Source organism: Grus americana, chromosome 1 (assembly GCF_028858705.1).
Source record: "Grus americana isolate bGruAme1 chromosome 1, bGruAme1.mat, whole genome shotgun sequence".
Taxonomy (NCBI): Eukaryota; Metazoa; Chordata; class Aves; order Gruiformes; family Gruidae; genus Grus; species Grus americana.
In genome coordinates, this window is record NC_072852.1 from 87,029,161 (window position 1) to 87,056,858 (window position 27,698).

At 51.6% G+C, this 27,698-nt stretch overlaps 3 protein-coding genes across 5 annotated transcripts; 1 reads left to right on the forward strand and 2 right to left on the reverse strand.

Annotated features, from left to right (window-relative positions):
* Window positions 1–279: 279 nt before the first annotated feature.
* On the forward strand, window positions 280–2,933 carry CDCA3 (cell division cycle associated 3). Of its 2 annotated transcripts, none has more exons than XM_054837720.1 (5): window positions 280–445; window positions 525–654; window positions 739–975; window positions 2,022–2,143; window positions 2,536–2,933. In XM_054837720.1, the coding sequence occupies exons 1-5, from the start codon at window positions 332–334 to the stop codon at window positions 2,674–2,676; spliced, it is 744 nt and encodes a 247-aa protein (XP_054693695.1). In that variant the 5' UTR covers window positions 280–331; the 3' UTR covers window positions 2,677–2,933. The 2 variants fall into 2 exon arrangements, with proteins under 2 accessions (XP_054693695.1, XP_054693704.1); XM_054837729.1 differs by having other exon boundaries at window positions 739–1,042; window positions 2,536–2,678.
* A 1,417-nt stretch (window positions 2,934–4,350) lies between these two features.
* Window positions 4,351–9,473, reverse strand: GNB3 (G protein subunit beta 3). Its single transcript, XM_054837706.1, has 9 exons — window positions 9,417–9,473; window positions 8,809–8,847; window positions 8,522–8,628; window positions 8,347–8,410; window positions 8,068–8,230; window positions 7,900–7,966; window positions 6,765–6,966; window positions 5,400–5,616; window positions 4,351–4,558 (listed from the first exon to the last, which is right to left on the reverse strand). The coding sequence occupies exons 1-9, from the start codon at window positions 9,471–9,473 to the stop codon at window positions 4,452–4,454; spliced, it is 1,023 nt and encodes a 340-aa protein (XP_054693681.1). The 3' UTR covers window positions 4,351–4,451.
* A 6,900-nt stretch (window positions 9,474–16,373) lies between these two features.
* P3H3 (prolyl 3-hydroxylase 3) lies at window positions 16,374–27,435 on the reverse strand. 2 transcript variants are annotated; one of them, XM_054813316.1, is made up of 15 exons: window positions 26,960–27,435; window positions 26,578–26,730; window positions 25,675–25,861; window positions 25,416–25,547; window positions 24,366–24,499; window positions 23,987–24,076; window positions 23,605–23,657; window positions 23,340–23,398; window positions 22,036–22,160; window positions 21,816–21,911; window positions 20,676–20,826; window positions 20,381–20,498; window positions 17,900–17,975; window positions 17,362–17,502; window positions 16,374–17,045 (listed from the first exon to the last, which is right to left on the reverse strand). In XM_054813316.1, the coding sequence occupies exons 1-15, from the start codon at window positions 27,377–27,379 to the stop codon at window positions 16,833–16,835; spliced, it is 2,148 nt and encodes a 715-aa protein (XP_054669291.1). In that variant the 5' UTR covers window positions 27,380–27,435; the 3' UTR covers window positions 16,374–16,832. The 2 variants fall into 2 exon arrangements, with proteins under 2 accessions (XP_054669291.1, XP_054669292.1); XM_054813317.1 differs by lacking the exons at window positions 24,366–24,499; window positions 25,416–25,547; window positions 25,675–25,861.
* Between the last annotated feature and the right edge of the window lie 263 nt (window positions 27,436–27,698).

Consider the following 27,698-nt stretch of genomic DNA (forward strand, 5'->3'; position numbering starts at 1 on the left):
CGCGGCACCGCCCGGCCGGTTCATCCAACCGCAACCGTCACGGGAGGCGGTGCCGGGATCCTCGGCCAATGGCGACGTAGAGCGGGGCGGGGGCGGTGCCGGGCTCCCCGAAGATTGACAGCAGACCGGCGGCGAGCGAGGCGGGACGTGCCGGGCGGGGGCTGCGGAGCGGCCGGGCGGCCCCCGCGGGAGATGGGCGGGCGAGGGCGGGTCCGGGGGCGGGGCGGGCCCCTCCTCCGTGCGGAGGCCAATGGGGCGGCGCCGCCCGGCGCGCGGGAGATTTGAATCGCGGCGGCGGGTGGGGGAGCAGTGCGGCTTGGTACCTGCTGCTATGGGGGTCTCCGGCAGTGCCCCAGCGACCCCCGCCGCTCTCCGCAACAAGCACCTGGCGCACGTCACCGACCCCCGCTCCCCCAGCGCTGGTATCCTGCGCACCCCTATCGAGGTAGGCGCCCTCCCGCGGGCCGCCCGCCTCCCCTCCCGGCGGCTTCGGCCCGCCGTACCCACGCCTGCCCTCTCCGCAGGTGGTGAGTTCCCCGGCGGGCAGCCCTCAGCCCGGCTCCGCCGAGCCGGCGGTGGGTGCCAGCCAGGACCGGGACCCGCGTTCGCCCACGCCCGGCATCTCCCGCACGCCTATGAGAGCCGCGTCGAGTGGTGAGTGAGGCCATTCCAGGTGCCTGGGTGGGCTGCCCGGCACGGCATGGCATGGCGGCTCACCCCGTCCTCCATCCCCGGCAGACAGCGTGGACTACCTGGTGAAGCAGCTCAGTGAGGCCTTCGGGGCTGAGGCGGCGCCGCCGGGAGCGGCCTGCCCCACCGAGAAGCCGGCAGCGGAGGAGCCGGCCCGGCAGAGCTCTCCGCCCGCGGGCGGCTCGGAGGCGGCCGCCGCCTCGGGGGAAGAGGCGGAGAGGTCGCCCTCTTTCAGCGTGGCCCCGGCTCGGCCAGCCCGCGTTGCTGGGCCTGGCTTCTCCTCGGGTAAGCGCTTGTTGTCGGGGGTAACACACCGAAGGCTCTGTGTGCCCGGGGAGCTGCACGGTTCGAGGTATGAGCAGGTCAACAACCGTCTAGTGCAGGGACCTTCTCCAGGGTTGCTTTCTTACAGAACCTTGTCTGTCCCCCCCGGTTCAGCTGTCTCCCACTGCCTCAGATAGCCTGGCCTTCGGCCTCTGCAGCTGGCAGGCAGGAGGCCCTTCTGGGAAATTTTTTTTACCAAACTGATTTCTGTCAGGAGTTGAAAAAACTATGTTTTTAATTGGTAGTCAAAATCAAGAGATAAATATACCTCTTTAAGAGGTAAATGTCAGCTCTTCCCTTCTCAGAGATAGGCTTGTAATTGTGGAGGCTTTTTCAGTGAGACCTTGGAGTTTCTCCTTGGGCAGAGCTGGGTAGCAAGAGTGGGAAGCACATCTAAGTGCTATAACTGAGTGGTGCTGAGAGCCTTTAATATAGGCTATGCTTTGGAAAACTCCATGCTGAGCATCTCTCCTATGAGGAGAGGCTGAGAGCTGGGACTGTTCAGCCTGGAGAAGAGAAGGCTCAGGAGGATCTTATTAATATGTATAAATACTTGAAAGGAGGGTATAAGGAAGGGAGAGCCAGGCTCTTTTCAGTGGTGCCCAGTGGCAGAACCAGGGGCAATGGGTTCAAACTGGAACACAGGAGGCTCCATCTGAACATTAGGAAACACTTTTTTCCACTGTGAGGAGGACTGAGCACTGGACCAGATTGCCCTGAGAGGTTAGTGTCTCCATTTTTTTGAGATATTCAAATCCATCTGGACATGGTCCTGGGCACCTGGCTTTAGATGGCACTGCGGGAGCAGAGCAGAGGGGTTGGACCTGATGTTCTCCAGAAGTCCCTTCCAACCTCAACCACTCTGTGATCCCTTTACCTGGAAGTCCTTGGGTAACAGTCTTTGCTGTGCAGGCAAGCAAGCTAGATCATAAAGGCCAGGAAGCATTAAAAATCCAGGACCCTCTAGCCTTGTCATGACACACTGACATGTTTCCTTCTGGCACTAGGGAGCAAGCCTGTAAGACGCAAGACCAACAACAAAATAATGGCATCATCTGGTGGAACTTGTCGTTCTCCTCTCAGCATCCTACAAGATGATAATTCCCCCAGTGCTCCTGTCCCTCGCCAGGTAAAGCTTAATGAGTCATGCTGTGGAAGGGAGAATGGGCTGAAAAAAACCACCCCAAAACAAAATCCTTCAATTTCTATATTTTGTAGGGCCCCAGTTGGCCTCCTAGGCCTGTAGAGCCTCCTGTAGAGCCTTCATAAGTGGTTTTTCTGTGGGTCAGTTTTGTCCCTAGATACCTTCAGGTCTTGTCCAATGTCTGTATCTTTGCCCTCACCATGATATTGCCCATTTCAGTGCTTCCTTTCTGTTTAGGGTGTAGAAAGAAGTCCATCACTCTTAGACATTGTCACAAGAGAGCCAAAGCTGAATGGCCTGAAAATGGGCTATGTGTTCCACTGAGAATTAACTGGTGTCTTACACTGTATGTTTGGGATTTTTTTTTATTTCTCTAGGGTAAGAGGCATGTGTTGGGAGAGAGCCTTGGGGAGAAGAAGGAAGTGACAGTGGATCTGAGCAGGAGCCTCAAATCTGGGAACTGTGCTTGGAGTGACTTGAACAAAGAGAACCAACAGTGTCCTTTTGTGGAGAACTAGATATCTCCTTTTCAAGATCTTGCTGTAATGTGCTGCTATGTTTTGAGAGTCTTCTAGGGGCAAGAAATCCTGCAATAGACTGAAACTCCAGATTTGTGGTCATTCTTCTCACCTATCCTTGTTGGGAAAAGAGAACTCTCTCCTAGCTTTGCATGTCTTATGTACAGCATGGACTTTGGCTCTTCTATTGTATATTAGCTATATTTACATACTGTAGAGTTTTTATCTGTAGTAAATAAACTTGTATTAAAACCTTTGCTGACTGTATCTATGTCCTGATAGGACAGTAGGAGTCCCCTGCTTTGCCCAGTGCAATGTCATCTTTGTGAACAAAGATCTAGGAACAAATAATTCAGCCCTCCATTAGTCCTAAAACTAACCTCTGTACCTTGCCTGTGATGTGCCACCACAGAGCTGTGCTGACAAGGATCCAGCCTTGAACCTACATACTATAGAGTGGGCTGGGAAGCTGCAGCTCTATGCAGGAGACTGATGTATCTAGTGTCACTTGTGGAGTTCTGCTGCACCTACACTGGCCTGAAACTAAATGTGTGCAAAGGACTGTAGCAAGGGTCTGGCATGAGGGTGATATCCAAAATAGAATGAGATAGTATTGTGCATTAATATCTTGACCTTTTGTTGATGTCACTCTAGCTTGTTAACCTTCAGCTCCCCCTAGCAGAGTCTTGGGATGTTGCTATGAGCCAACAAGTGGCATAGGGGCTGAATATAATGGCTGTGTCCTGTACTTGAGCTCAAATCTCTAAAGTTTGTAAGGATGCATTTTGAGCTCTTTATCCCTATTCTAGGGTAGCAAGCCTTGGCACTAATAGCCTTTTCTCAACCATCCCCTGAGTACTTTGAGGTAGAAGCAAAGCCTGTGGATGAGATGTTCTCTGGATGAGGTTAGCAGGCAGTATTCACAGGAGGAGAGTTATGTTTGCAGTAGCTCATTGCAATGCTGGAAAGAATGCAGCCTGCAGTGCTTATGTGAGCTTTCTTTATTTGCCTGGGCTATGGAGATCTATAACAATTGAAAATGGGCTGATGGCTACTGGTTGGACAGGGTCATCACACGATGCAGGAGTGAGGCAAAAAGAGAAGGAACAGCAAGAAGCAGACAATAAATAATAACAAATGTAATATTCCCTGGTATACTGGCAGGTCTGAGGGCTACCTTCCCCCCATTTATGCATAGATAAGATGAGCTAAGTCTTCCCCAGTGGAAAATGAGCCCAATTTACACTAGCTTTTTGTTTGAGGTTGCATAATAGAAATCACAAACCCAGTATGTCTCTGAGGCTGTCTGCAGGGATATAGGACAGCTGCACAGAGAAGCTAGGTAGAGTTAAATCAGGGACAGAGCTTAGTCTGGGACATAGGTGTTGGATGAGGGTCCTCTGAAAGGTGGGTGCCAACGTGGGTAGAGCTGTTTGAAGGAAGATGCAGGCTGTCTGAACTGCAGCATAAAGTCCTGAGACAATGAACAGTGTTTTGCAGGTCTTCAAGCCTGCACGAGGCTGGAAACTGCTGGGCCTCTTTAGAGGTGGAGAGAAGGGCCAGTGTGTGTGCTCCTGCTCCCCAGCTCCCCCTGGTCCCCCTCCCTGACCTCTCCTTTTCCTTTCACTCTGGGAGACCCCTACAAGTGACCTGTGTCTAGAGACAAGCGGGAGTGGTAGGTAGGTGTTTCTGTTGTGCTCAGCTGACGATGCTGTTTGCATGGGCTCAGGCTGTGGGCCGTGCTTCCTCTGCTCCTTCCCTCTCTGCTGCCATCCTCAGTTCCAAATCTTGAGGAAGCTGTCCCAGGAGCCGGTGGCAACAGCCATGCCATCTGCCGTCACCCCCAGGCAGCTCACTCTGTTGTCATGGCCAGAAAGGATTCCTATGGGAAGAAAGCAGAGAGGTCAGGAAAAGAAGTGGGGCCTGGGAGAGATGAAGGGGTTGGCCATGCTGAGGACACTTGTCGTAGGCTGTGTACCTACACCCCTGTGTATCACACTGTCACTGCACAACATGTTAAAATCAGTACGTGGCTAATAAGAACAAACATGCAGAAGAACATCTGTGCATGGCATACAACCACCACCCATGGGACTGGCCAAAGAACAATGTGCTTGGGAAGGTCTGGCTAGCTGAGTCCTCATACAACTGCTTTCACCCTGGAGTGATGGTAGGACTAAGAAAGGATGGTGTCCTTGATAAGACTGACAAATACGAATGCCGTTGGTGGGCTGCATTATAAATTTTCAGAGCCTAGGAGACACATCTGAAAGAAAAATGGCACGTTGGTGTATTCTGTGTATGAGCATCACAGAGTATCCAAAGATGTTGGATGGAAGCCCAGGTCCATGCTCAGCTTGGTGCCTGGCTACCACATGGCACTGTGAGTACCTGGAACTGGCAAATGGCAGAGGCTAGGAGAAAGTAGGAAATGCTACTGGTGCTTGTGAGCAGTTTTAGTTAATAGGAACCTTAATGCTCTTTTCCCCCTTGAACCAATGTTGTTTAAAGGTTTGACTTCCTTAACATTAAAAACAGTAGTTCTTCTACACAAAAGAGAGTTGTACTAGTTATGGTGTGCTCCTTAAGTGTGAGGAAGCTTTGTTTGGTTTCAGTTAGAATAGGATGTGTCCCTTTAAAAAAAAAAAAAGGTCTTTTTCTTGCCTTGGTAGGGACAGAAGACCTTGCAAGGAATTAAAGAGGGACCTCCAGGAGCCACTCACCCACACGCTCTGCTTTCAGGGAGTCCCAGATGTTGCAGTTGAAGTCATCATATCCAGCAAGCAAGAGGCGCCCACTGCGGGAGAAGGCGACTGATGTGATTCCGCAGATGATGCTCTCATGAGAGTACACTATGAGCTCCTGGTCTGCCCGGAGGTCAAAGAGACGGCAAGTGGCATCATCTGAGCCGGTGCAGATGGCTTCACCGTTAGGGAAGAACTGAGAAGGGCACACAACAGATTTTAATCAGGCTGTGCCTTGCACATTTCCTCAGCTCTTTGCCTCCCTGCTAACCACCAGGAAGCCACAGAGGTAGGAAAACCCAGTGGGACAAGACACTGGATCATAGAAGTTGAGTCTGCTGAAGGGAGAGACTGACGCTTCTCCTAAGACCAAGTAAACCCCTTCCACCTCAAGAAAGCCAATGACCTAGGGGCTAGACCTATTGCAAGACATCCCAGTGCTTGAGGAAGAATTATTGTCCTTTAACTCCAGCTGTTAGTTTGGGGGTTGACAAGTGTCCACCCATTATTCCCCAGGTGGAGTCTGGCATGATTCAGAGATACAGGAGCCTTCCTCCGTCTGATCCTCATACCCCAACCTTCTCATACATACTCATTTTCTGTGTCCTTGCTCTGAGGAGTGAAAAAGAGCTCCTCAGGAGCAGGTAAGGCAGAAAGCCATACGGCTGGCAGGGTAGCCATGGGACAGGTGAGAAATGCTGTACTAACTGAAGTTAGTGGAGGGTGGTTCAAGCAGCAGACATTGCAGGAAGCTGGCAGACTCATTTGGTTAGCTGCATGGGATTAAACTGACATGTTTCTTGTCCTGCCACCTCTAGGGCTCTAGTTTGAATCCTTGCCTCTGAGGGGGATACTCGCCCCCAAATGTCTGTACTGCCTCCTGTGAAGATTTCATCTTCAGAAGACCTCCCTATGATCCCAAGTTCCCACCTCTGCTGTCTGGAGCTGATGAAGACCCTCAGCTGAGTTAGGTATTCCTGCTACCTCACTTGTGTCTTTTGCCAGGGCTCCTGGAGCACGCCCGAACAATGGTTCCCAACAGTTGCTATGAGAAAAGCTGCACCAGCACCTGTGTTAGCGTGCTGAGCTCCACAGACTATGGTGTAATAGCTGAGTCCAAGCAGTGCTTTGAGTCAGACCTAGATGCTTTGGTGCCCTGGTGCCAGTGAAGAGCCAGCCTCCAAACTTCAGTGAACTCAACCCTCCCTGCTTCAGGCTGGATCATGGGGCCAAGGTCTCCTGAGAACCTTGTTCCCCACACCACTGCAACAGCTTCTTTTGACCTTGTCCCAAAGCTGGTCCGCCCTCCTTGCCTCCCTACCAGTGTGCAGACAGCGTACATACGCAGATGGCGTTGATATCGGACTCATGCCCTGAGAAGGTCTGACGGCAGGTGCCCTCCCGCACATCCCACAGTTTGGCAGTAGCATCACAAGCCCCAGAGATGAAGAGTTTGAAGTCTGGAGAGACGGCCAAGCTCATACAGTCTCCGGTGTGACCCAGGAACACAGTCTTCTGCTGCCCCGTCTCAATGTCCCAGAGCGCACTGTGGGAGAGGAGAGAATTTCTCAGAGCTAACCCAGGCAGAACAGATCTACAGCTGGGCTGAAAAGCAAACTTGCAAACAAAAAGAAGGAAGCCATGGGTCTGGCTACAGCGTGGGAAACCAGGTGAAAGCATCACTGGAGTCAGCTGTATACAACAGGAGATATCTTCACAGCTGTTGTTGGTCATACCTTTGCCAAAGCAGAGTTAGACTAAAGCTGGGGGTGTCTGAGGTTTGACTGTATTCCCATAACTGCAACAGTTGAAGGGAATACTGAGAGGAGGTAAGAGGGGCCCACAGGCAAACAGCTGAAAAAGGTCTGCTGCATCCATGCACGTAGGATGCACGGGCCGCATTCGCTGGGATCCCACGTTACAGCCAGGCAAACCAGCCTCGTGTAACCTTGATCTCTGATGGAAATGCCACATCCTGACTCATCCTCGGTAAAGAAGTTCTTCCAAAGCAGGTGTTGGGACAGAGTGGGGGTGAATAAAAACTTGACGCTGTGCCGAGTCACAGCACAATGAGACCTGAGAGCCGAGAACCAAAGGATCCAGGCATTGGCTTTGCAGGTGTCCCTTGCACAGTGGGCAAGACTTGAGAAGTGGAGCATGTATGTGGGCTCCACATAAATTTACAATGTTTTCTATCATGGGATAAATGATACTGTGAGAGCTTAAAATGTGGTCCCTAGTGCTTCAACAATAGACCTGCATCTTGGCCTGACCTCAACTGGGAAAAGAAGCACCTGTTCTGCCAAGGGAGCAAGAATGGATCTGGCTTACTAAGGTGCTCTGTGTGGCCTCCCCATGTAGAGGCAATTCATCATTAGATAGTGGACTGCTGCAGAGCAAAACAACTGCACTTGCTGATGTGCACTGTGCCTCTAAGAGCCAGAGGTCATGTCACCAGGATGCAGAAGATAACACTCACCATGTGGTGTCTCCAGAGCTAGTCACAATATTGTTGTCATCAAGAAATCGGCAGCAGGAGAGGTAACCTGGGAAGTGGGAACAAGCAAACATGAGAAATGGGGCAGGGCTAGAAGAGTGAGGTTTGGAAGCAGAGGGCACCCAGATTGCAGGCAGGCAGCACACACACCTGTATGGGCTGAGAGCTCCCTGCTCACTTTGACATTGCCTTCACGAGTCTTGAGGTTGTAGATGGAGCACATGTTGTCAAGGCCTCCACAGGCCACAAAATTGCCTGAAGGGGCATAGGCACAGGTCATGACCCAGGAAGAACGCAAAGGGATGGCATGAACCTGGGAGGACAAGAAACCACGTTGGGACTCTGGCAGCAGAGCAAGCAGGGCAAGGGCACTAGCTCCGAGGGGATCCACTGCAGCATCCCGGTTTGCTGCAGCCACCTGACTCCTACCTTGTTAGTTGTGTATGTATCCCACACAATCAGTTTCCCATCTTGTGAGGCACTGACCAGAAGTCTGTAAGAAAGGAACAAGATCACGTTAGTAGTTCTCTTCCCATCAGAGTCGCCTTTCCCTTCACACCCATGTGCTGCCCCGCAACCAGCAGAGCAGCAGCATCTCTCTCACTTGGAGTCCGTGGACCAGTGCATGGCATAGATCTTGGCCAGGTGCCCACGCAGGGTCCTTCGGGTCCGCATCTGGATGCGGCCAACAACTTCCACTCCAGACACAATCTGAGGAAAGTGTGGAGGGAAAGAAAGAATTAATCTTGGACTGGCAGGAGCTATACTGCTCATCACATCTCTAGCCTTCTAACTCTGCTTCCCAACTGGAGAGAGTCCCCCTTGGAGTGGTGGAGTGGTGCTAGCTGACCCCCACATGCACTCACTTGCCCAGCCAGCCCTGTCCCGTACCTGAGCAAGCGTTGTGTCTGCACAGGCTTTCCGGGCATCCTGGAGAAGAGAAAACAGCAGATGAGACATAAAAAAAAAAGTGTGATGAAGGCAATGGCGAGTGAAATTCAGGGCCATAGCCTGGGGGCTGCTAGAAGTAGGAACTGTGGCTTTGCTGTGTTTGGATTGTGGCCAGCACGGAGGGATCCTGGTCTGTGACTCGGGTACCTTGGCACCAGTCAAACATCAGGAATGTGAGTCAAAAGCTGTTTAGCATCCAGTTCCCCGTGCTACACCCTTTCCATGGATCCTCCTGCCTGGCAGAACACCAGCTGCCTCCCAGACAGAGGAGGTCCTGGAGACACACTACACTCTTTGCCCTGCTGCACAATGCCGGTGGCCATTTCTTTCTCACCTCCCCTCTTCTCTCCCTTCCCCTCTCCCTTCTCCCCCCCCCCCCCCGCCCAAGCTATGAAGAGCTCCATTAGCACTTAAAGGGCTGTGCAGAACTGCAGAGGGCTCCAAGGATGTAGATGGAGAAAGCTCAACTCCAAGTTGTGGCTGAGGAGAACTTTGACACGGGGGGGTAGACACTCTCTCAGCAGTTTTGTGACTGTTGCCAACATTACCGCAATCTGCTTCTTCAGCTGCTCAGCCTCCTGCTTCATCTGTTCCATCTCCCCCATCTTTCTGACCTAGGGGTGGCTCTTCCACGTGGGGCAGCCTTGATTCTGGGGACACAAATCAAAGGAAAGAGGTGTGAGGTAGAAGGGTGTCCTGCTTTTTGGCTGGGATAGAGTTAATTTTCAGAAGAAGCTGGGAGGGGGACACAGCCAGGACAGCTGACCCAAACTAGCCAAAGAAGTATTCCATACCATATGACATCATGCTCAGTATATAAAGGGAGAAGCTGGCTGGGGAGGAGGGGTCACTGCTTGGCAACGGGCTGGGCGTCGGGTTCTGGGCAGTGAGCAAATTGCATTGTGTATCACCCTCTTTGTATGTTCTTTAATTAGTACCATTGTTGTTATTTTTCCTCTTCCTTTGCTGTCCTATTAAACTATTCCTATCCCAATCCACGAATTTTACCTTTTTCTTCCGATTCTCCTCCCCATCCTGCCGGGGGTGGGGGGAGGGGGAGGAGGAGTGAGCGAGCACCTGGTGCAGCTGCTGCTGGGGCTAAACTACAACAAAATGGCACTGACTGCTCAGTTACGCACGTGTAGGCATCTCTGAAAAAGGCTTAGCAACCATTTCTTGGCTGAATGGTTGGTAATGTCATGCTGTGTCTGGTCAAAGCCCTTAGCATTTGCGAAGATTGTACTGGGCCCAATCAAAGGTCTGTTTGGTCTTGTATCTTGCTTGCACGTACGCAGGGAAGCTGAAGAACTCCAGAGCCTCTTGCTGAGGTTCTGGCCACACTTGTCACCTCATGTCTTTATTTTTAACCTCCATTCCAAGCCCCACCAAGTCCTGGGTCCTCTTCATCAGCTTCTCCCTGTCCATGGCCAAGCTGTCCTTCTCAGCTTCAGGAGGAGGAAACCTGATGGGGGGAGCTCAGTGACTATTTTCTATCATTTGTCCTGGACAATGCATCACCAGGCAGTTCCCACCAGCTCTTTGACCATCAAGGAAATCTGGGGGCTGTTAAGGTGCTCTGTTAGGGTTCCCTTCTAGTTTCCCATCCAAAACAAAAAAAACCCCAAACAAACAAAAAAAAGTGGATACCTAGAGAAGGATCTAAGAATAACAAAAGCAGATAGTGGTGTTTCTCCCACTTTCCTAGCCCCAGCTTTTCACTGATGGCCAAAGCTAGAGGCAGCAAGTCCTTGATGGGCCTTTCTATGCATTTGTCTGCATAGTTTTTGTGCCCATGTCAAAGTTTAGCATCCTCAGTACCCCACGGTGATGACTTCCACAGCTTTAGTGGTGGGCTCTGCAAAGAAGTTCCTGGTTCTATTACTCCCCAATGACAATAGTTCCACTTAGTGGTCCATAGCTTTTGAGTTGGAAGAATCAGCAAACAACTGTTCTCTATTCACCTCATCATCACTCAGTATTTTATAAATCTTTGCCATACCTGTCTTCATCCATCTCTTTTCCAGACTGCAGAGCACACTTAGACATTCCTCCCATGTAAGCCATTACATCCTATTACCTCCGTCATTCTCTAAGCCCTTTTCAGTTGTTTACCAAGTATAGATGACAGGTTTTTGCAGAGAAAGCAGTGAACCAGAACTGTAATCCATATTCAAGACACAGGTACACAGTATGATTATATAGCATCTCTGTTTTAGTTCTCTCTTTCTTGTTACGTGCACTTAAAACTTCACCAGTGATTATAGCATCTCAAACTCTTGTAGACAAATCTGGTCTTTAATTGCTTCAATCTTTCTCCTGGGTAGGTGTGAGTGTCCAGATGTGCTCCATGTGTTGTTCATCATTAGAACCAGCACTTTGCCCCATGGCCAAAAAATGCTCCTGTAGCATCAGTAGAATTTCTCCTAGTCCCTGTGGGTCACATAGCCTCCATCCCCCTCTGGCCTGTTGCCTGAAGGCCTTGTTTCTTCCAGCCAATGGGGCTTTGGGTTCTTCAATGCCAGGCTGTTCTCTTGCTGTGGACATGCAGATAGCTCCCAAGTCCCACCTTTGCTTGCTGCTTCACAAAGCTCTCTGAGTTTCCCTCCAGAATCCCTTCCCCTGACTGTCCCTCTGGCTTTCCTTCAGTCCTTCAGGCAGAGTGAATGTCTGCTTGGCCAACGGACTCCTGCGGCATGGCTTTGAGTATAGGAAAAACAGGGAGAAAAACTAGCTCCTGGGAGGCATGAGGTTATCCCAGAGGGAAGCTATTTCAGGTTATACTTTGCAGAGAAAGACTTGTACCTGCTGCCTGCAAGCCTGAACAGAGCCACAGCACTGCTGCCTCTTCCCTGCTCCATACCCATGCACTGGACGTGGCTGCTAGCCCAATCTGCTGGCTGCAGCACACGGTGCGGGAGCAGGAGAGGAGCCCGGAGGCACGTGCCACTGCGGTGGCCTGGGGCTGCCAGCCTCGGCTGTGCTGGAGAATAGGGACAGACCATCACCTGAGATGGGCCTTTTCCACTGGTTTTTTTCTTCTCTCATTTTGACAGGACAGTGATGAGGGGGTTCTTCCCAGCAAGGATGCATGCCATGAAAGCCCACCTGCATGCACTTCTCCTCCTCTGGGAAGGGGCTGGGGACTCCACACCATCTCTCAGCCAACTGACAGACTGGGGAGATGCTGGGGAAGGCCTTGCAGCTTTCTGTAGGAGGCTGGACATCCTCCTTATCTTGTGGCATTTGCCCCTCGGCTTCGGTGTGCAGTCAAGCTGCGGAGACTGCGCCCAGCTCTGGTCGCTGCCTACCAGCACATCAAGTGGCAAACCTGAACATCCAGCCACTCTGCGGAGACAAGCCCTACCACTGTGGTCCACATCTTCCCCTTTCTCAGTTTTCCGTAGGGCTGATTCTACCTCCCCTCCATCAACTCTAAGCATTGGATCGCCTTTTTCTGCTGGGCCGCCTCTTCCCTCTGACTCTCTCCTTCTGGTCTCTGCTTTCCAGGCTGTTATTTCACACAGCTTTGGCCATCTGAGATCATTGTCCATCCATATCTCTTTGTAGACTTCTGTTTTTGCCCACCCAGACCTGCATAGAGATGGGAGCCTTGTTCTCTCTTCCAATTTCTGCCCCAGGTGAAGCTGTCTTCACGTCCTCCTCATTACCCATCAGATCCCCAGTCTTGCTTGCATCTCTCCTGCTTTTCACCATTCTCTTCCCTTCCCCAGGTGTTTCCTTCTCAACTCTGGCACTAGCATGTAAGTGCCAGTTCACAGACACCTGCTCTGTGAAGTTGCACAACCATATGAGGGGCTTTCAGAGCTGGTAGGCAGATCAAAGAGCAGGGGCACAGTGTTGAGGACAGATAAAAAGGGCTAAATATAGAGAAAGGGCAGCTCAGGTTCAGGACTCTGTCCAAACCTTTAAATCCCTTTGAGGGAACACTCTAAATGAAGTTGGAAATTGTTCTCAGCCTCAGAAGGAGCTGCAGATGAGTGATAATAATAGCTCCAGCTTTGCCTGTCACCTCCACCCATCACGCCCCTGTGCAATTTGTGGAGAGTGAGTTACCTGGTCCCCAGCAGAGTGCAGCTGCCTCCTAGGAGGACCACAGCAGGTGTGCAAAAGAAGAGCTTGTCATGGTCATGTAAATTTAGGACAGGAAATGGGGGATCCAAATGGGGGAAGAACAGAGGAAAGGGGAATGAAGTTCAGAGTCTGGCCAAGGCACGTTCCTGCCGTGACCAGCAGGACCTTAGGGATGCACATTTCTTGTGGATCCACGGATCAGCTCACAGTTGTTCATGGTAGCTGCCCAGCCTGGTTTTAATGGGAAAGGCTTCTAAATGGTGCACGCTCGGTGCTTTCTGGAAGTAAGGGCTCTTTCAGGTGGACGCTAAGCAGTAGAGGAAACCAAGTCCTTAGGTATCTTTGAAAAAGCAATTCACCACCACCAGCCCAGCATTGCGAAGAGATACTGACAGGAGAACCTTGGCACCAGCACTGGTCCAGAGTTGTGACTCCTACAAACATCACGGAGGAGCACGGCACAGCCAAACAGAGCCTGGGCTTGGGCGGTTCGAGCCAGCCTGCTTCTGCGCTCTGCCTTGGCTGTGCTCATCCAGTTCACAGTTCTTGGCTTTTGAAACCACATTTCATCTCTTCTGCTCTCCAGCATGACAGTTCTTTCCCCTCCTGCCTTTTCTGACAAACTTGCTGGAAGCACCTACTGTAGCACTCCTGTCTGCGGACAACCAGACCCAACCTGAGCCCTTGGGTGTCTGCTTATAGCAGATCAAGTACCTCTACTGTGGTGCAAGGGGGCGGCAGGGTGTGGAATCATCTTCCTTCTGCCTTTTGCTGCCACGCCATGACTGTTTAGGGCAATGGCTATGTCCCTTGCACCATGCCATGGTGGAGGCCCAGCCTGCACCCCAGGGGCTGTCCTACCAAGCCACCTGCATCACTCCCTTTATAGGGATCAGGGTGCAAGTGGTGTGTGGGAAGAAAGGGGAGGTGAACCCCCTTATTTCTTATCCTCTGGGTAGCTTCTTCCACACAGAGGAGGGAGAGGTCCCTCTGTGGGATGCTGGGAGAGGGCTGTAAATCAAAAAGGGAAAGGTGCAGGAGGGAGGACTGAGTAATAATAGGCAGCATCCCATGGTCTCTGTGTAATCCCTGGTTGGCCTTGCATGCTCACCCTGGTGACCCTGGGCTCCTTGCAAAGCCGGATACAGAGATGATCCCCCTCTCCTGTGATAGAGATCAAAGGCCAGGGTAAATTACCCCGCTCTGCTCCTCGCCCTCTTTTGAGGGCTCCTTCTCCATCCAGAAAAGCAGCCAGCTGCAAAGAAGTGTGCACAGGGGTGCACCAGGAGTGCAGGACTGCATACGGGTAGTGAGTGCCAGGTCCTCAGGGGAGGCGTTACCCTCTGTTCCAGTCTGAAAACTGGTGAGATTTACATGCCAAGGGGAGAACAAGCAACCCCATCCCAGTACAAAGCCCCTCATCATCATAAAGACATCTCAGCGCTAACCCCAATTCCTTCCCCACCACTATCTTCCCTCCCACATTGTCCAATGGGATCAGCCCTTATAGAGTCCCCATAGAATCACACCAAGAACCTCACGGTCCCAAGTGCCAGGCTTACTAAGGTGACCTCAGGCATCACAACAAGGCAACATACTTACCGGGATCTGTAGAGTGAGATGGGTTGCAGTCCTCCCTGGATGGGACCCTCACAGCCTGCTTCCCCTGCTGAGAACGACTCCCCACTGGCCAGAAGCCCCTTGTCCCTGTGCAGTCTCCAGTCAGTCCTGCCCGTCCACCCAGAAAATCCCTCGCTTCCTCTCTGCTCCTCAGCCTCTCCCAGGACTGATCTCTCCCCATGGGGAGCTGGAAGGCTGTGGACGGGAGGGGTTGGGGGAGGGCTGATTCCAGGAGCAGCATCAGGCAAATTAAATCAGACACCAGAGACTTGGGGAAATCGGATTGGGATGTAATGCAAAGCAGGTGGATGGGGAGGGGTGAAAAGAGAGAGTAGCATACTGCTCCTGAAGGGAAAGAAACCATCACAGGCAGATTTGACTCCCTCTGTTGATATCAGCAACAAACTAATAAAGTGAAGATTAGCTGGAACAGGCTAGGATTATCAGCCACTGGGGCAGGGCTTGCTGCACCTCACAGTCCACAAGAATTCCCATTTTCCCAGGGACAGCATGCCACTTGTGTCCTGGATGGGGTGGGAAGAGGGATGGTTGCCACCCACGGTGGCCCTGCCAAGGGAAAACCAATGTCAGGGCTGGGGTCACACCCTCCCTGGGCAGCAAACTGGGCTCTGCATGGGGGAAAACAGAACTGGGCACAAGGGCCAGGGGTGGCAAAAGATTTGGTGGCATGCCTTTTGGCAGCCACTTTAGTGGGATGCTGTGAGGGGATTATCTTGGCCTCAATCTCTTTTAATCTCTCCCGCGGCTTTGGCCCAAGCCCGAGATAAATACCTTTTAACGGATCTCATCTGACGTCAGGAGGCCATCAGTCTAATCACCCAAGCCACCTTTGGGCAAAGCAAAGCAAGAGATGTGGACACTGGCCCCTCACCCCTCAACACATCCTCAAGCAGGAACCATCCAGTGCCCCCATGTAAATCATCAGGACGGACGTGTCAGTGCTAGGATGTGATGGACCTTTCACCAGGGAGAAGGAATTCGAAATGCACACATCAAATTTTCTTTTTCCTGTGACCCTGGGGAGGATGGGAGGCAAAAAGGGTTCCCAAGCTTGCATGTCAAAGAAGTGCCAGGATTCAGGTTGAGGAAAGACTTCCCTTTCCATGGAGCAGGGGTCCTGTGCCAGCAGTGATGAGGGGATCACCCATCCACCTCTTACATCACTGGCTCTGGCCCTACAGATTTCTTTCACCTGAGCTGTAGTTGGGGTCTCCATGCACAACTCTCATCAAGGCCCAAGTGTGTCGTGACCACAGATTGATCTCTGGCTCTAATGCTTACCAGGAAAAGGGTCACTGCTCTTTTTGATACTCCATATCTACCCCATTCAATTCCCGTTTGGCTACAATATAATCCCATCTCAGGACACTAATCCCCTGGGCAGTGACAGCAGATTGTCTTTGTATGAGGGTGGAAAATGATAAACAAAATATCTCTTCTGCTTTCAGGGGCAGCTTGGTGCACAGAGAGAGAAAAAACCCCCACAAAATCAAAAAACAAAACACCTTTCTGCAGGGAAACATGAGCATACAGTGTTTTTTCTTAAAGGCACTCCCCACCCTTTTCCAGGGGTTAGCCATGGCAGAGCTGACTTTCTCTCCTGCTCTCCCTTATTGGAAATAGCTGGCATCTGGGCAGATACTTAATTTGTTTTCTTTCACTGAGGGCTCAATCTCCTTCCATTATTTGTTAATTAAATTTCCATCAGCAATGAGTGCACGTCTCCCTCCTGGTGTATGGATTCAAACTCCCACCAACATCTGTGTCCAGCATTTTGCTTTTATTCCATATATTCACAGTCCCTCACCTTCCCTCTCTTGGACCAGTTGTGAGGTTCTGGAGTTTGCAGGTGCCTAGGAAATTCAGAGGCTTCTGTTTTGAGTTCCTGTGCTGAAAGACCCCAGGATCCTCTTCCCCCTCTCAAATTTGGCCCTGGATGACCAAGAAGCTGGCACTGAGAGGAGTGGGGTGAGAACACCCTACCTTCTTACTTCTGAGTGACACAAACACATTGGTGAGGCAGTGAAGTTCCTGGTGTCACTGACTTTAATACTCTGTCCCTGCTCCCATTTTTCATCTGCTGGGATGACACAGAGAAGTAAAGCTGCATCCCTCCCCATCACTACGGCTCTAGCATGCTAATACACTGCTCCAGGCCCCTGTGGTCCCGGCGCTACCGCGACCTGCCAGGCCATGGTGTGTGCCAGTCCTGCCCCCAGGGCCCCATGTGCTCAGAACTCATCTCTGGCCCGCAGCTCCTTGGGGTGCTGCGTCCTGTCCGAGCCAGGCTTGTGTCTCTGGCTCGTGGGCCTGGCTCCACTGTTGGGAACTAGAGGTTCCGAGGAGGATCTGCCGCTGTGATCAGCTCCTGGATGTTGTTTTCCATCAGACCGGTCCTGCTCCACAGCCCTCTGCTCCATTAGCTCCTCTGCCTTCACCCGATCCTGCAGCCATGGAGACAGAGATGATGTGAACCCCTCCCAGCTAGGGTCTTGGCTCTGCTTGCAGGGGCTGACAAGACACATCTCATCTTTGCCACATCCATCCATCCATCCAACACCCGCCCCCCATCCCTCCCCCCAAGCCCACTCTCTCTTGCAGGACCCATCACAAGCTGGTCCCTCCACCAGGTACCTTGTCAGAGGACAACCCCTGGCTGCTCTAGGCCCTGCCCCACGGGAAAGCCCACAAGCCGTTGCTCGAGGGGATCTGATCTAGCTTGGAGGTACTAGTATCCATTTCCCCAGCATGGTCCTTTACCTGCTCAGCATGCTCCTGGGAGTGTGTGTACCAGAGTGCAATGGCGCAGCGCCTTCCACGGCTCACTGCCCACACGCCGTGGGGGTTCTCCTTGCCAGAGCTGAAGGCTACAAGCCTCCCACACTTAGGATGCACCTCAGCCTGTCAGGAGAAAGACAGAAGAGACAATGAAGCCAGCAGCCCCCTGCTCTGGGGTACATGGTCCTTCTACAGAGGTCACGCTACCTCTAGGGACATGGAATAGCAGAGAGCTGCTAGGCTACAAGCAAGGCAGACCTTGGGGAGGCAGAGATAATCAACACAGGTCACAGATAGCCACAGCCTGGGAGAGCCTGGAACATCTCACCTAGGAAGGAGTTAACTTCTCCTCTGTCTGAGATTTGCCTCAATTTGCATTTAGCTGCCCCTATTTGAATCTGCCACAGCACCAGCACTACATTGTTTTTGGAGTGGTGGGATCCAATAATCAACTAGCTTCCTCCCACCCAGACTAAGTCTCACCCTCAGCCCTCCTTCTTTTGGCCAGTCCCAAACTTACTGTGACAGTCACAGTGTCCATTTCAGTGAAGAAAAGGCCCCCACCTTGGAAGTCATCATTGAGGTAGAGAATGCCACTGTGGACAAAAAGAAAGAGGACATACAGACGGTGAAGCTCATTCCTCCCAGGTGCTTCCCCACACTCCTTATCACAGGAGGCTGTGGATACCACAGGTTCAGAAAGTGAGTAGACCAGTTCACAGGAGAATCCATTTGGGAGTGTTAAATACAGCAGTGCCTAGCTTAGGGAAGTCCCTGAGCTGCAAGCCACATGAGGCTAGGAGAGTATGCCAGGGACTTAGCTTGACATGCTTGTCCTGTTTTGTTTTGTTTTTAATCCTCTGCAGCATGCATCTGTGGTACCATTGTGACAACACCCTGGGCTAGACAGACCTTAGTTCTGACCTGGCATGATGTTATTTATATTTTAATATTGGGAAAAATCCAAAGTCTGGAAGAGGACACTGATCAGCAAAGAAAGCCATGTCTTAAGAGTCAAGGAATTTCAGGGTAACATAAGAATGGTCAAAAAGAGGCTTAGTGCATGCAGAAAAAATTAGAAGAAGAAATTTCTTTACTAATGTTAGACAAAAAGAGAAGTAGCGAGGCCATTGTGCCATGCAGGTGAGACCAAAGTCAACCAGATGAAAGAATGGACCACAAACTACTTGAACTCCTCCTGGTATTCAATTAAGCTGATTGAAAATGTCAGAGGAACAAGAGACGCTCATTAATGGGACTGGGAAAATGAAATAGAAGTCAACACTGTGGCTGCTGAAGCAAAACATTTAGGACATAAGGACAGCGAGAGGATTACCAGCTCTGAAAACTGGAAGTTATGGCTCTTCTGCCATAGGGTTTTAATAAGACTGGGCAGTCAGGGTGGTAACATGACTGGAGAAAAGCAAGGATAGCTCTCACATGCACGAAGGGGCAGGAGGGTAGGGATAATGGTTGAAGCATAAACAGGCCTGTTAGCCTGACCTCAGCAGTCTGCAGGGCTTTAGACTCCATTTCTGAGAAGGATAAACCAAGGACAAAATATAAATGGAAAATGGTCTTAAAATGTAAGATGGGAGTACTAGAAGCAGATGGGGCTAGCCACACAATCTTTGACAAAACAGTTGATTTCCCAGGGAAAGAAAACATGCTTGACCTCAGCCGTTTGGACTCTGGTAGAAGCACTCAGAACAGTGCCACTAAAGAAATTACTAACGAACGCAAAGAAGGTGAAGAGCATGTGAACAGCACACCCTGACTAGCACGCCACTGGCACCAAAAGGAGTACTGTTTGCGTAGAGGAAGATCACTGGGACTCTTGGACCCCTGGGCCCAATCCTGTTTCATTAATAACCATTAATGATCAGAAGAGATCCAGGAAGTCTGGAGCACAGGGACCTCTTTCAAAAGTACACTGGAAGAGCTCAGCCTTTGTGAGTTGTTTGGCCGATCACGTTTCACTCAGCAAGAAGACAGGAATACTCCTAGAAAAAGCTCAGCAGCAGAGACCCCAAGAAGATATTTTAATATACATTCAAGCAGAAGTCAGAGAGGCCCCCTACCCGGGGAGGAGTGAGGCGAACGGACAGCTTTCCCACAGGAGGGACAGAGATCTAACCAGTTACACGACAGAGCCTGGTAACTTCACAATCTGACTAAATCAAGTTAACATCTATGTCAGAAGGGAAACGGACTCAATGACACTGGAATTCCCTTTAAGTCCTACATCCTTACCATAGGCTGCTCAGAGAAGATTTCTGCTCTGAGTACAGCTACAACTCAATGAAAAGGCAAATAATATTTCTGGATGCCCAAGGATGGGATGGAAAATGGGAATCAGTTGTAGCAAACTGACCTAATTAGGCTGCAGTGTGCAACAACTGTCACCATCTTTAAAATATATTTCAGGTTCTTTCAGAGAAGAGTAACAAAACCTGCCACAGGCTGGAAAAACTCTCACATGGAATGGAAAAAACCAACAAAAAGTATCGGCAGTGAATCTTGAGAGAGATGAACAGACAGAATAGTCACCAAAGTACACTGACTGCTCAAAGGAAATCCAAAGAGCCTGGTTCTCTCTCTCCTGTAATGCATGGAAGGCTGTGAAAGAAGGAACATGATTAGAAGAAACTGACTGTCATAAGGGTTGACAGTGGATTGCAGTACTGTGGTAGACCCACAAGACAACAACTTGATATGGTTCTAGTCCGTGCAGCCTCCCAGCCTTGTTCTGCTCTCTGTTAATGCTGGCTGTGAGGAGGGAGGAGGGAGAAAGGGCAGATCTTCTTCCCAGCCTAGGGAAGGTGTTTCACACCTTGTTCTGAAGCCACTGATACAGCCTTCTGTCTGATGCTACAGTCCTGGCTGGCTTTGAGCCAAAACCCCATCACCTGGTTTCTATAAGCTGAGCTTATCCTCTGATGGGGCCGGGGAGACATTCTGATCTCCACATGATCTAATGCAGGTCCCCTTATTCTCTTACCTGTAGTCCCTGTACACATAGGCAGGTGGTTCTTTCCAGCACTCTTGCCCCTCAGGATCCAAGAGACAATTATCAGCATGGACAGGATGACTAAGATCCATGCGACTTTCCTGCTCCTCTGAAAAGGGAAGTTACAAAAAAAAAAAAAATACGGGCATTTTTGGTTTCAAGGAAGAATAAGGCAAAGAGAAAGGGGCACAGTGAGAGTAAAGGGAAGAGTGTCTCCTGAGAGCACATGGCTGAGGCTGAGGAGACTCTCCAGGAGACAGGGACTAATGGGGGAAAGATTCTTTACCATCTACAGCCGTGCGGCACACAAGGTGTGTGAATGAGAAATGGAGTTTCTTTCCAGGAGTAAAATAGGATTCAATGATTCTCCGTGATTTCTCACTGGCCTGCAGAAGCAATTTGGCATCTCTCCAGTCCACGTCCCCATTCTGGGCCAGCTACGAGTGAAAAACAAGCCTGTTAGAATATTTACATACAAAGATAGTCTAAGAAATGATACACGTACACAGTACAGAAAAAGAGATGTGGGTAAAGTCCTGTGGCCACACATACAAGAACATATTTTCTCATGTAAATATAAGTCAGGAGTACACCTGTACAGCACAGCAATTCTTTCCTTCTACTCAGCACATGAAGCCACATCTGGAATGCAGCATCATTTTGTGTCCCCCAGTACACAAGGGACACTAGCAAACTGGAGTGAGTTTTCAGTGAAGGGTCTTAAAATGGCAGAGGTGTTGAGGCACATGACTTAGAGAGGCCGAAGGAACTGGGTTTCTTCAGCCTAGAGAACAGAAGGCCAAAGGAGGATCTAACTACAGTCTCCTGTCACCTAAAAGGGGGTTATAGAGAAGATGGAGTGAGTCTCTTCTCAGAGGGACACACTGGAAAGACAAGAGCCAACAGGCAAAAGCTGTAGCAAGGGAAATTTTGGCTAGATATAAAGAAAAATTTCTTCCTCCTTAGAGTGGTACAGCACTGAAACAGGCACCCAGAGAAGCTGGGGAATTTCCACCCTTGGAGATGTTCAGGACTTGCCAGCGCAAAGCCTTGAGGGATCTCATCTAGCTTTGAAGTTAGCCATGCTGTGAGCAGGGGGTCAGACTAGGGATCTCCAGACGCTTCTTCCACCTTAATTTATTCTCCAATGCTAAGCTAAGCATGTCCGTAAGACTACCGCACAGGGACAAGTAGCAATTCCGAAACCCCGTCTCACAGGAGAGAAAGCACTTGTCAAGCCCTCCATGTACAACGTGCCTAAACATGATCATGGAGGGAGGAAGAGGGTCAGGAGAAACCACACATGCACTTGTGAGGAAGATAACACACCCATGGCCCCATCCAGAGTGCACTTCACACAGAAAAATGTTCGAGTGGCAAACACTCTGGACAATCAAGAAGGCAGCAGACTCACAGAGCCACTTACCTGTGTGGCCTTCAAAACGGTTAACCCTTCAAATCTCTCATGAGGGGTGTGAGGCGACCGTCTTGCCCGGTAGCCATCTCCTGCTTCTCCTGCTGCCTGGAATATGAGCATACAGGTGACATACATTAGGCTGCCATATCTCCTCCATGGAAACACTACAGCCCTGCCTGCTGAGGAGGAAAGTACACATACAGGAGCTCCTACAAGACCCAGACCTCACCTTTGTCAGCCGGAGAAGGTCCTTACACTCAGACTCCGTCAGCACTCTGTCGAACACAACCCTCTGGGTTCCATTCATCTGTCGGGAATCCATCGTGACAGCAATACCCTCAAAAGGCAAAGGACCTGTCAGAGAAGCAAGTACAGATAGGCATGAGCAAACTTTGGAAAAGAAGCCCTCAGACACCAACCCCCAGCCTGGATAAGGAAGTGGAGAGACACTATACATTCTCTGAGAAGACAGGACAGTTCCCCAGAAGCACCCATTCCTCGCAGACCTGGGCCACTTGCACCCCTCACATGCTTCAGGGGGACCAGAGCATCAGGTGGGGAAGCTGGCCTACAGCAAGTACTTCAGGAACCAGCAGAAACTTGGGGCTTGCTGGGAGAGCAGCAGGGAGCTGGGGAAAGTTGAATGCACTGTGGATCGCAGCAGCAGAACAGGTCCAGCCTACTGGGGTGAGGCTCTGGAGAAAAGAAGCAGGTAAACACCTCCATCAACCCTCCTTTCAATCACACATCTTATCCCAGAATTACTTCCAGTGAATCTTTCTACTTTCGTCAGCCCCAAAGAGAAGCAATGGGTATTAACTGGTGATTTGATCTTTTGATCCTTGGCTGTTTCCCCCCCCCCCCCCGACCTCTGGATGGTCACGAATGTCAAGGCACTCAGGCCCTCAGAATGATCTGCTCTCCCATGTGTCGCAGCAGAGAACCATTTGGGGTCACTTCAAGCAAAGACTCCAGGACAGAGCCCTGCAAGAGGCTGTGTGTCCACACATAAGACCAGAGGACCAGCAAGAACACAAGACTCTGCGCTGCAGTCTATAGCATTCAGCCACAAATCGTCTGAACTTGTGTTTTTCAGGGAAAGACTTGCCTAAGCCAAATAGTCTGTTTCCAGTTTTCATTCCCCCCCTCCCGCCCTTCGTCCCCTTCAGAAAAGTGTTGTTTGAAGTTGGGCTGGTGGAGTTGAACCAGGTTTGGTGTAGACACTCCTGCCACACTGAACAGGGATCTGCACGTCCACAGGCTTGTCACGTATTCAGGCACCACTGCTGTCAGCTTCTCCAGCCACAGTGCTCTTTGAGTTCCCATCTCAGAGATGTATACAGCAAGATTTTACAAGATTACACATGCATCAAAGAGGGAGAAAAGAAACAGTGAGAAGATTTGCTGAGCCATTCAAGTCAGTCTGCATCTATGCTAGCATTCAAATGTCTGAGGATAGAAGAAAAGACAGCACTTAGCCTGGCTAAGCCTGGCTGACTGCATCCAAGTCCTTCTTTAAGCTCTTTTACTCACCCCTCTTCTCCATCTCTTCCACTTCCAGAGTTTCCTGCTTTTGCTTCTCCTGATCCTCTCTCGGGAGCAAGGGGAAAAACAGAGACCAGGGCTGTCAGTACACAGAGCTATGCCTAACCCCTCTCTGTGGTAGCATTTCACACCCTTCTTGTTTTGCCTGTTACTTAGTAGGCACTACCGTTCCTTGTATCACCCCTGTCAGTCCAACCCCATCCCCTACTTCCAACTCTTACATTTCAGCCCTAGTCAACTCAGCCAACCTTACCTGTGTTTCTCTTTTAGGTTTTCAGGAATTAGCTCATCTGGAGTCCAAAGATCCTGTAGGAACAAACACAGATGGTTCAGTACACAACAAACTTCTCCCACACTGGATCACATCAAACAGCCGGTTCCTTGTCCCCCTTCTCCAGTGAAGATCAGACCAATGGTTCTGGCCTGCTTCTGATGACAGCCAGATTGGGCTAATGCATACGGTTACAACAGCAATTTCCAACTAACTTTAGCAGAAAGGTCTTAAAGATCCACCTCATAAGGACTTGGGGGTTCTTCTCATCAGCATCTGATCCTTTCTGGATCATGTGCCACTGAAGTGAATTCTGGCAACTGTCTTGGTGAAATTAGGGCAACAAGATTAAGATGATACTTACAGGGTCATTAAAAGTTCCTCCTAGATGCTCCACTCCATAATAAATCAACTTCTTCTCCATGAGAGATCTCTGCACATAATGTTGAATACTCTAAGGAAGCAAAGAGGCTGTCAAACAACCACCCCACAAAAGACAACCCCACCCCTGTCCAGGGCAGAAACTTGCCCCAACACACTGCTGTGCACTATGAAAGCCCAGTTCTGTCCTGAAGGGACCCTGCCTTGTATAGACTGTAGGTAAACTCAGGCTCTAGTTTCTTCAGTCCTGGGCTTGGCACACATCTGCAGTGAAATACATTTCCCTTTTTTTCTCCTGGACTGTGGTCGTGTCGCATGGGACAAGGGAGGGCCAAAAAGTACAGACCTGGGGTTGTAACTACCTCTCTAGCTGTCACAGCTGTGTCCTCTCCCAGTTCTGTGCGATACTGTTTCATTTTCTCCAACATTGGCTCATCCGTGGGATAGAAGAGCAAGTAGGAAGCAGCACATTCAGCAGCCAGTGCCTGGTTCCCAACTTGGGCAGGGACAGAAGAGAACAAACAGATAAGTCTCTGAAAGACCTGACATTAACAGCAAATGTGTACAGGCCAGAAGCACCCAACATGCTGGTCAGGATCTGGCAGTAGGAGGCCTTACACCGAGGACACATCAACCCCTGCCTACTTGGGCCTGTACCCAACGATGGGCAGAGAATACAGGGAATGAGCCTGGTGAAGAACAGGCCAACTTTCAGTATTTATTGGGAGCACATTCAGAGGAGACAGAGATAAAAATAAGTATATATTTGGAAGAAAGATAGTTCCACCTCCCTCACACAAAAGACATGATGAGGGGTCTAGGGTCTGGAGGCTTTGAGATACAAGTTTTACCAATGGTCTGACAGAGGAGATCAGAGACAGTTGGGTCAGTGTGGGAAGGAGCAGAGGTATCCAAGAGAAGAGCTGAGGGACATGTGAAAGCGACGGGATGACCAACGTCATGACAGGCCAACCAGTTCAGCAAGGGCAGGCAGGGCTGACTAAGAAGGAACACCACTGTTGAGATGAGATGCAAGCACATGCTCTAGATAGGAAGTGGGGGCCTGGGTATAAAATACACAGCTTGAACAGCATGCTGCTGGAGCAAGGACTTGAAACGGAGAGTGCTGGAGCAAAGAAGTGGCAACAGCCACACGCTACAGAAGCTGCACAAGGAGACTGAAGCAGACCACAGGAGACTTCTTCCAAGGCGGCCACAGTCTTGGGCTTGAACAAGAGAAGAGAGGTTCTGGGCAGAGTAGGGGAGTCAGGGGGCAGAAGGAGGGAGAGAGCTGCAGAGCTCGTCAGTGTGCCACTTCTCCCCATGACATGCTGCCCTCTTAGTCCAGAAGCAAAGGTCAAGTTTAGGGATGGGGATGCCACAGTATAAGCTCTGCTCGTGGCTCTGCTCACCTTGGTCATAGGCAAACTGCAGTAAATCAAGATGAGAGGGTATGAAATCTTCCGTGGCAGAAATCCGTCCTGGCTTTGTGGCAATTTCAAGGACACACTGCTGTCTGCATTTCAAAACCTGAATATAATGGGCTGCAAGAGAGAGGAGCAAGAAAGGCAGTAGCTCACGCTTCTTCCAGACAGGAGCACTGGGAAACAGGGCATGCCCAGTGTGGGGAGCAAGCTCTTCCTACCCAACCCTCTGTGCCCCTAATGCTACCTGCAATGGCTTCATACAGGCCAGGTTGCATCTCCTCCTCCTCCTCCTCATCCTCCAGAGGCCCTTCACACAGGGCACGACACTCTTCCAGTGCTGACAGTGCCTCTGCGAGTGACTCCTCCAGCCTGGCCGCAGCCTGCAGGTATTGATCTGCATCATAGTGCTGCACCCCAGCCTCGTATGCTTCCTGTGAAGGACAGATCCAGGCCCCTTGTCAGTGCAGGTGACACCAAAGGACTTCCCGAGACTTCGAGTCGCTCACAGGATAGTACTGACATCTAGGGGCCTGCCCGATCATGCACAGCCCACCACGCAGTGATAGCAAATCTTCTGGACTTAAGCCAAATGTACTTGTCCAAGGCTCTGCAGCCTGCTGTAACTGTCACCAGAAAGTCTCTGTGTCATACCTGCAATGGTTTGTCTTCACCCTGAAGAGAAGGCTTCAGGCAGACCTTATTGCAGTCTACAAAGGGGGCTTATAAGAAAGACTGAGAAAGACTTTTTACAAAGACCTGTGGTGACAGGGAAAGGGACAATGGTTTTAAACTGAAAGAGGGTAGATTTAGATTGGAAATAAGAAAGAATTTTTTTATGATGAGGGTGGTGAGGCACTGGAACAGGTTGCCCAGAGAAGCTGTGCGTTTCCCGTCCCTGGAAGTGTTCAAGGCCAGGCTGGATGGGGCTCTGGGCAACCTGGTCTAGTGGAGGGTGTCCCTGCCCATGGCAGGGGGGTTGGAACTAGAGGATCTTTGAAGGTCCCTTCCAACCCAAACCATTCTGTGATCTATGTACGGGGACCCTGTTTCAAGCCACGGCCCTTGTTTGGGAATACATCAGGGCCCCAGACTGGTCCCTACGACTGGATAAGAGCTGCTGACATTCTGCTCTGCATCAAACCCTCACCCAGTGCGGCGTGGCCTCCAGGTCACGGAAGTTGTCCGACTTCACCCCTGACATACGCCGGTACTTCTCTATGTCCTCCCGCATTTGGAGGTGCTGGGGATTAGCGACAAAGAAGGTGTGAGCAGCGGACACAGCCTGATCCAGCTTCTTCAGCTGTGGAGAAAAGGCAGCAGCGCCTGTCACACTCCTGCGGGCCCCCTTCTCTTCCATCAACCCCTCACCCCAGCCCTTGCCCACCACCCCGTCAGCCAGAGCCGCGCAGAGCCAGCACCCTGCCTGTGCTGACAGAGGCACTGGGGGCCTGCCCGGGGTAGCGACTCCCAGCCCCCTGGGGAGAGCCCACCCCGGGGGGCTCCTCGCCGCCGCCGGAGCCGGTCCCCACCTGGAAGAAGGCCACCTGGAGGTAGTTGTAGGGCTCCCTCTGTTCGAAGTCCCGGCGGATGGCGTGGCTGGCGCGGTGGGCGGAGGGCGCGGCGCCCAGCCGTTGCCCCAGGCAGTGCTGCAGGCAGTCGGCGCGCTGCAGCACCCGGCCGAAGAGGGCGGCCTCCCAGGGCCCGGCCCCGGTCGGCCCGCCGACGAAGGCCGCCTCCCGGCGGCAGGCGGCACGGCAGGCGCGGCGGGCCGCCCGCAGCCCCGCGTAGCTGTGGAGGGCGCGCTGCAGCAGCTCGGCCGCCCGTCCCCAGTCCCGGGCGAAGTACGCCCGCACCCCGTCCGCGTACAGCAGGTCATAGGGGACCAGGCGGCCCGGCGACGTGGCGGCGGCGGCGGCGGCGAGAAGGCAGAGGCAGAGGAGTGAGGCCATGGCCGAACCGCCGGGGAGGAGGAGGAGGGGGTCCGGGCGGGCAGGCGTCCTGGCGGGCCCCGGGCTAGGCCCACCCAGGGGGCCGGACCGGGCGGGCCGGCGGGCGGTGCCGGCTCGGGGCTTCGGTGGGCGGGCAGCTCGGCGTCCAGGTGGGGGAGCGGGAGAGAGGGCCGCTGCCGGGGGCCAGGTCCGGCTCGGGCTCCATCCCCACGTCTCTCCGCGGGAGCAGGTCCTGCTGTGCCAGCTAAGACCTGCCGCCACTTCATGGGCGCTGGGACCAGCCCGGTACTGGTCCTGCGTGGGCCAGCAGATCACTGGC

Bases quoted from the DNA above. Each gene is read 5' to 3' on its own strand.
- CDCA3 (XM_054837720.1), top strand. From the start codon at position 332: ATGGGGGTCTCCGGCAGTGCCCCAGCGACCCCCGCCGCTCTCCGCAAC. The intron at 655-738 runs GTGAGTGAGGCC...CATCCCCGGCAG, and splicing joins TATGAGAGCCGCGTCGAGTG to ACAGCGTGGACTACCTGGTG. The intron at 976-2,021 runs GTAAGCGCTTGT...TTCTGGCACTAG, and splicing joins TGGGCCTGGCTTCTCCTCGG to GGAGCAAGCCTGTAAGACGC.
- GNB3 (XM_054837706.1), bottom strand. From the start codon at position 9,473: ATGGGGGAGATGGAACAGATGAAGCAGGAGGCTGAGCAGCTGAAGAAG. The intron at 8,629-8,808 runs GTACGGGACAGG...CACTTTCCTCAG, and splicing joins CAGACACAACGCTTGCTCAG to ATTGTGTCTGGAGTGGAAGT. The intron at 8,231-8,346 runs GTAGGAGTCAGG...TTGTCCTCCCAG, and splicing joins ATACATACACAACTAACAAG to GTTCATGCCATCCCTTTGCG.
- P3H3 (XM_054813316.1), bottom strand. From the start codon at position 27,379: ATGGCCTCACTCCTCTGCCTCTGCCTTCTCGCCGCCGCCGCCGCCGCC. The intron at 23,658-23,986 runs GTAAGTATCATC...TTGTTCCTACAG, and splicing joins GAGGAACTTTTAATGACCCT to GATCTTTGGACTCCAGATGA. The intron at 17,046-17,361 runs GTAAAGGACCAT...CCATGGCTGCAG, and splicing joins CCCAGGAGCATGCTGAGCAG to GATCGGGTGAAGGCAGAGGA.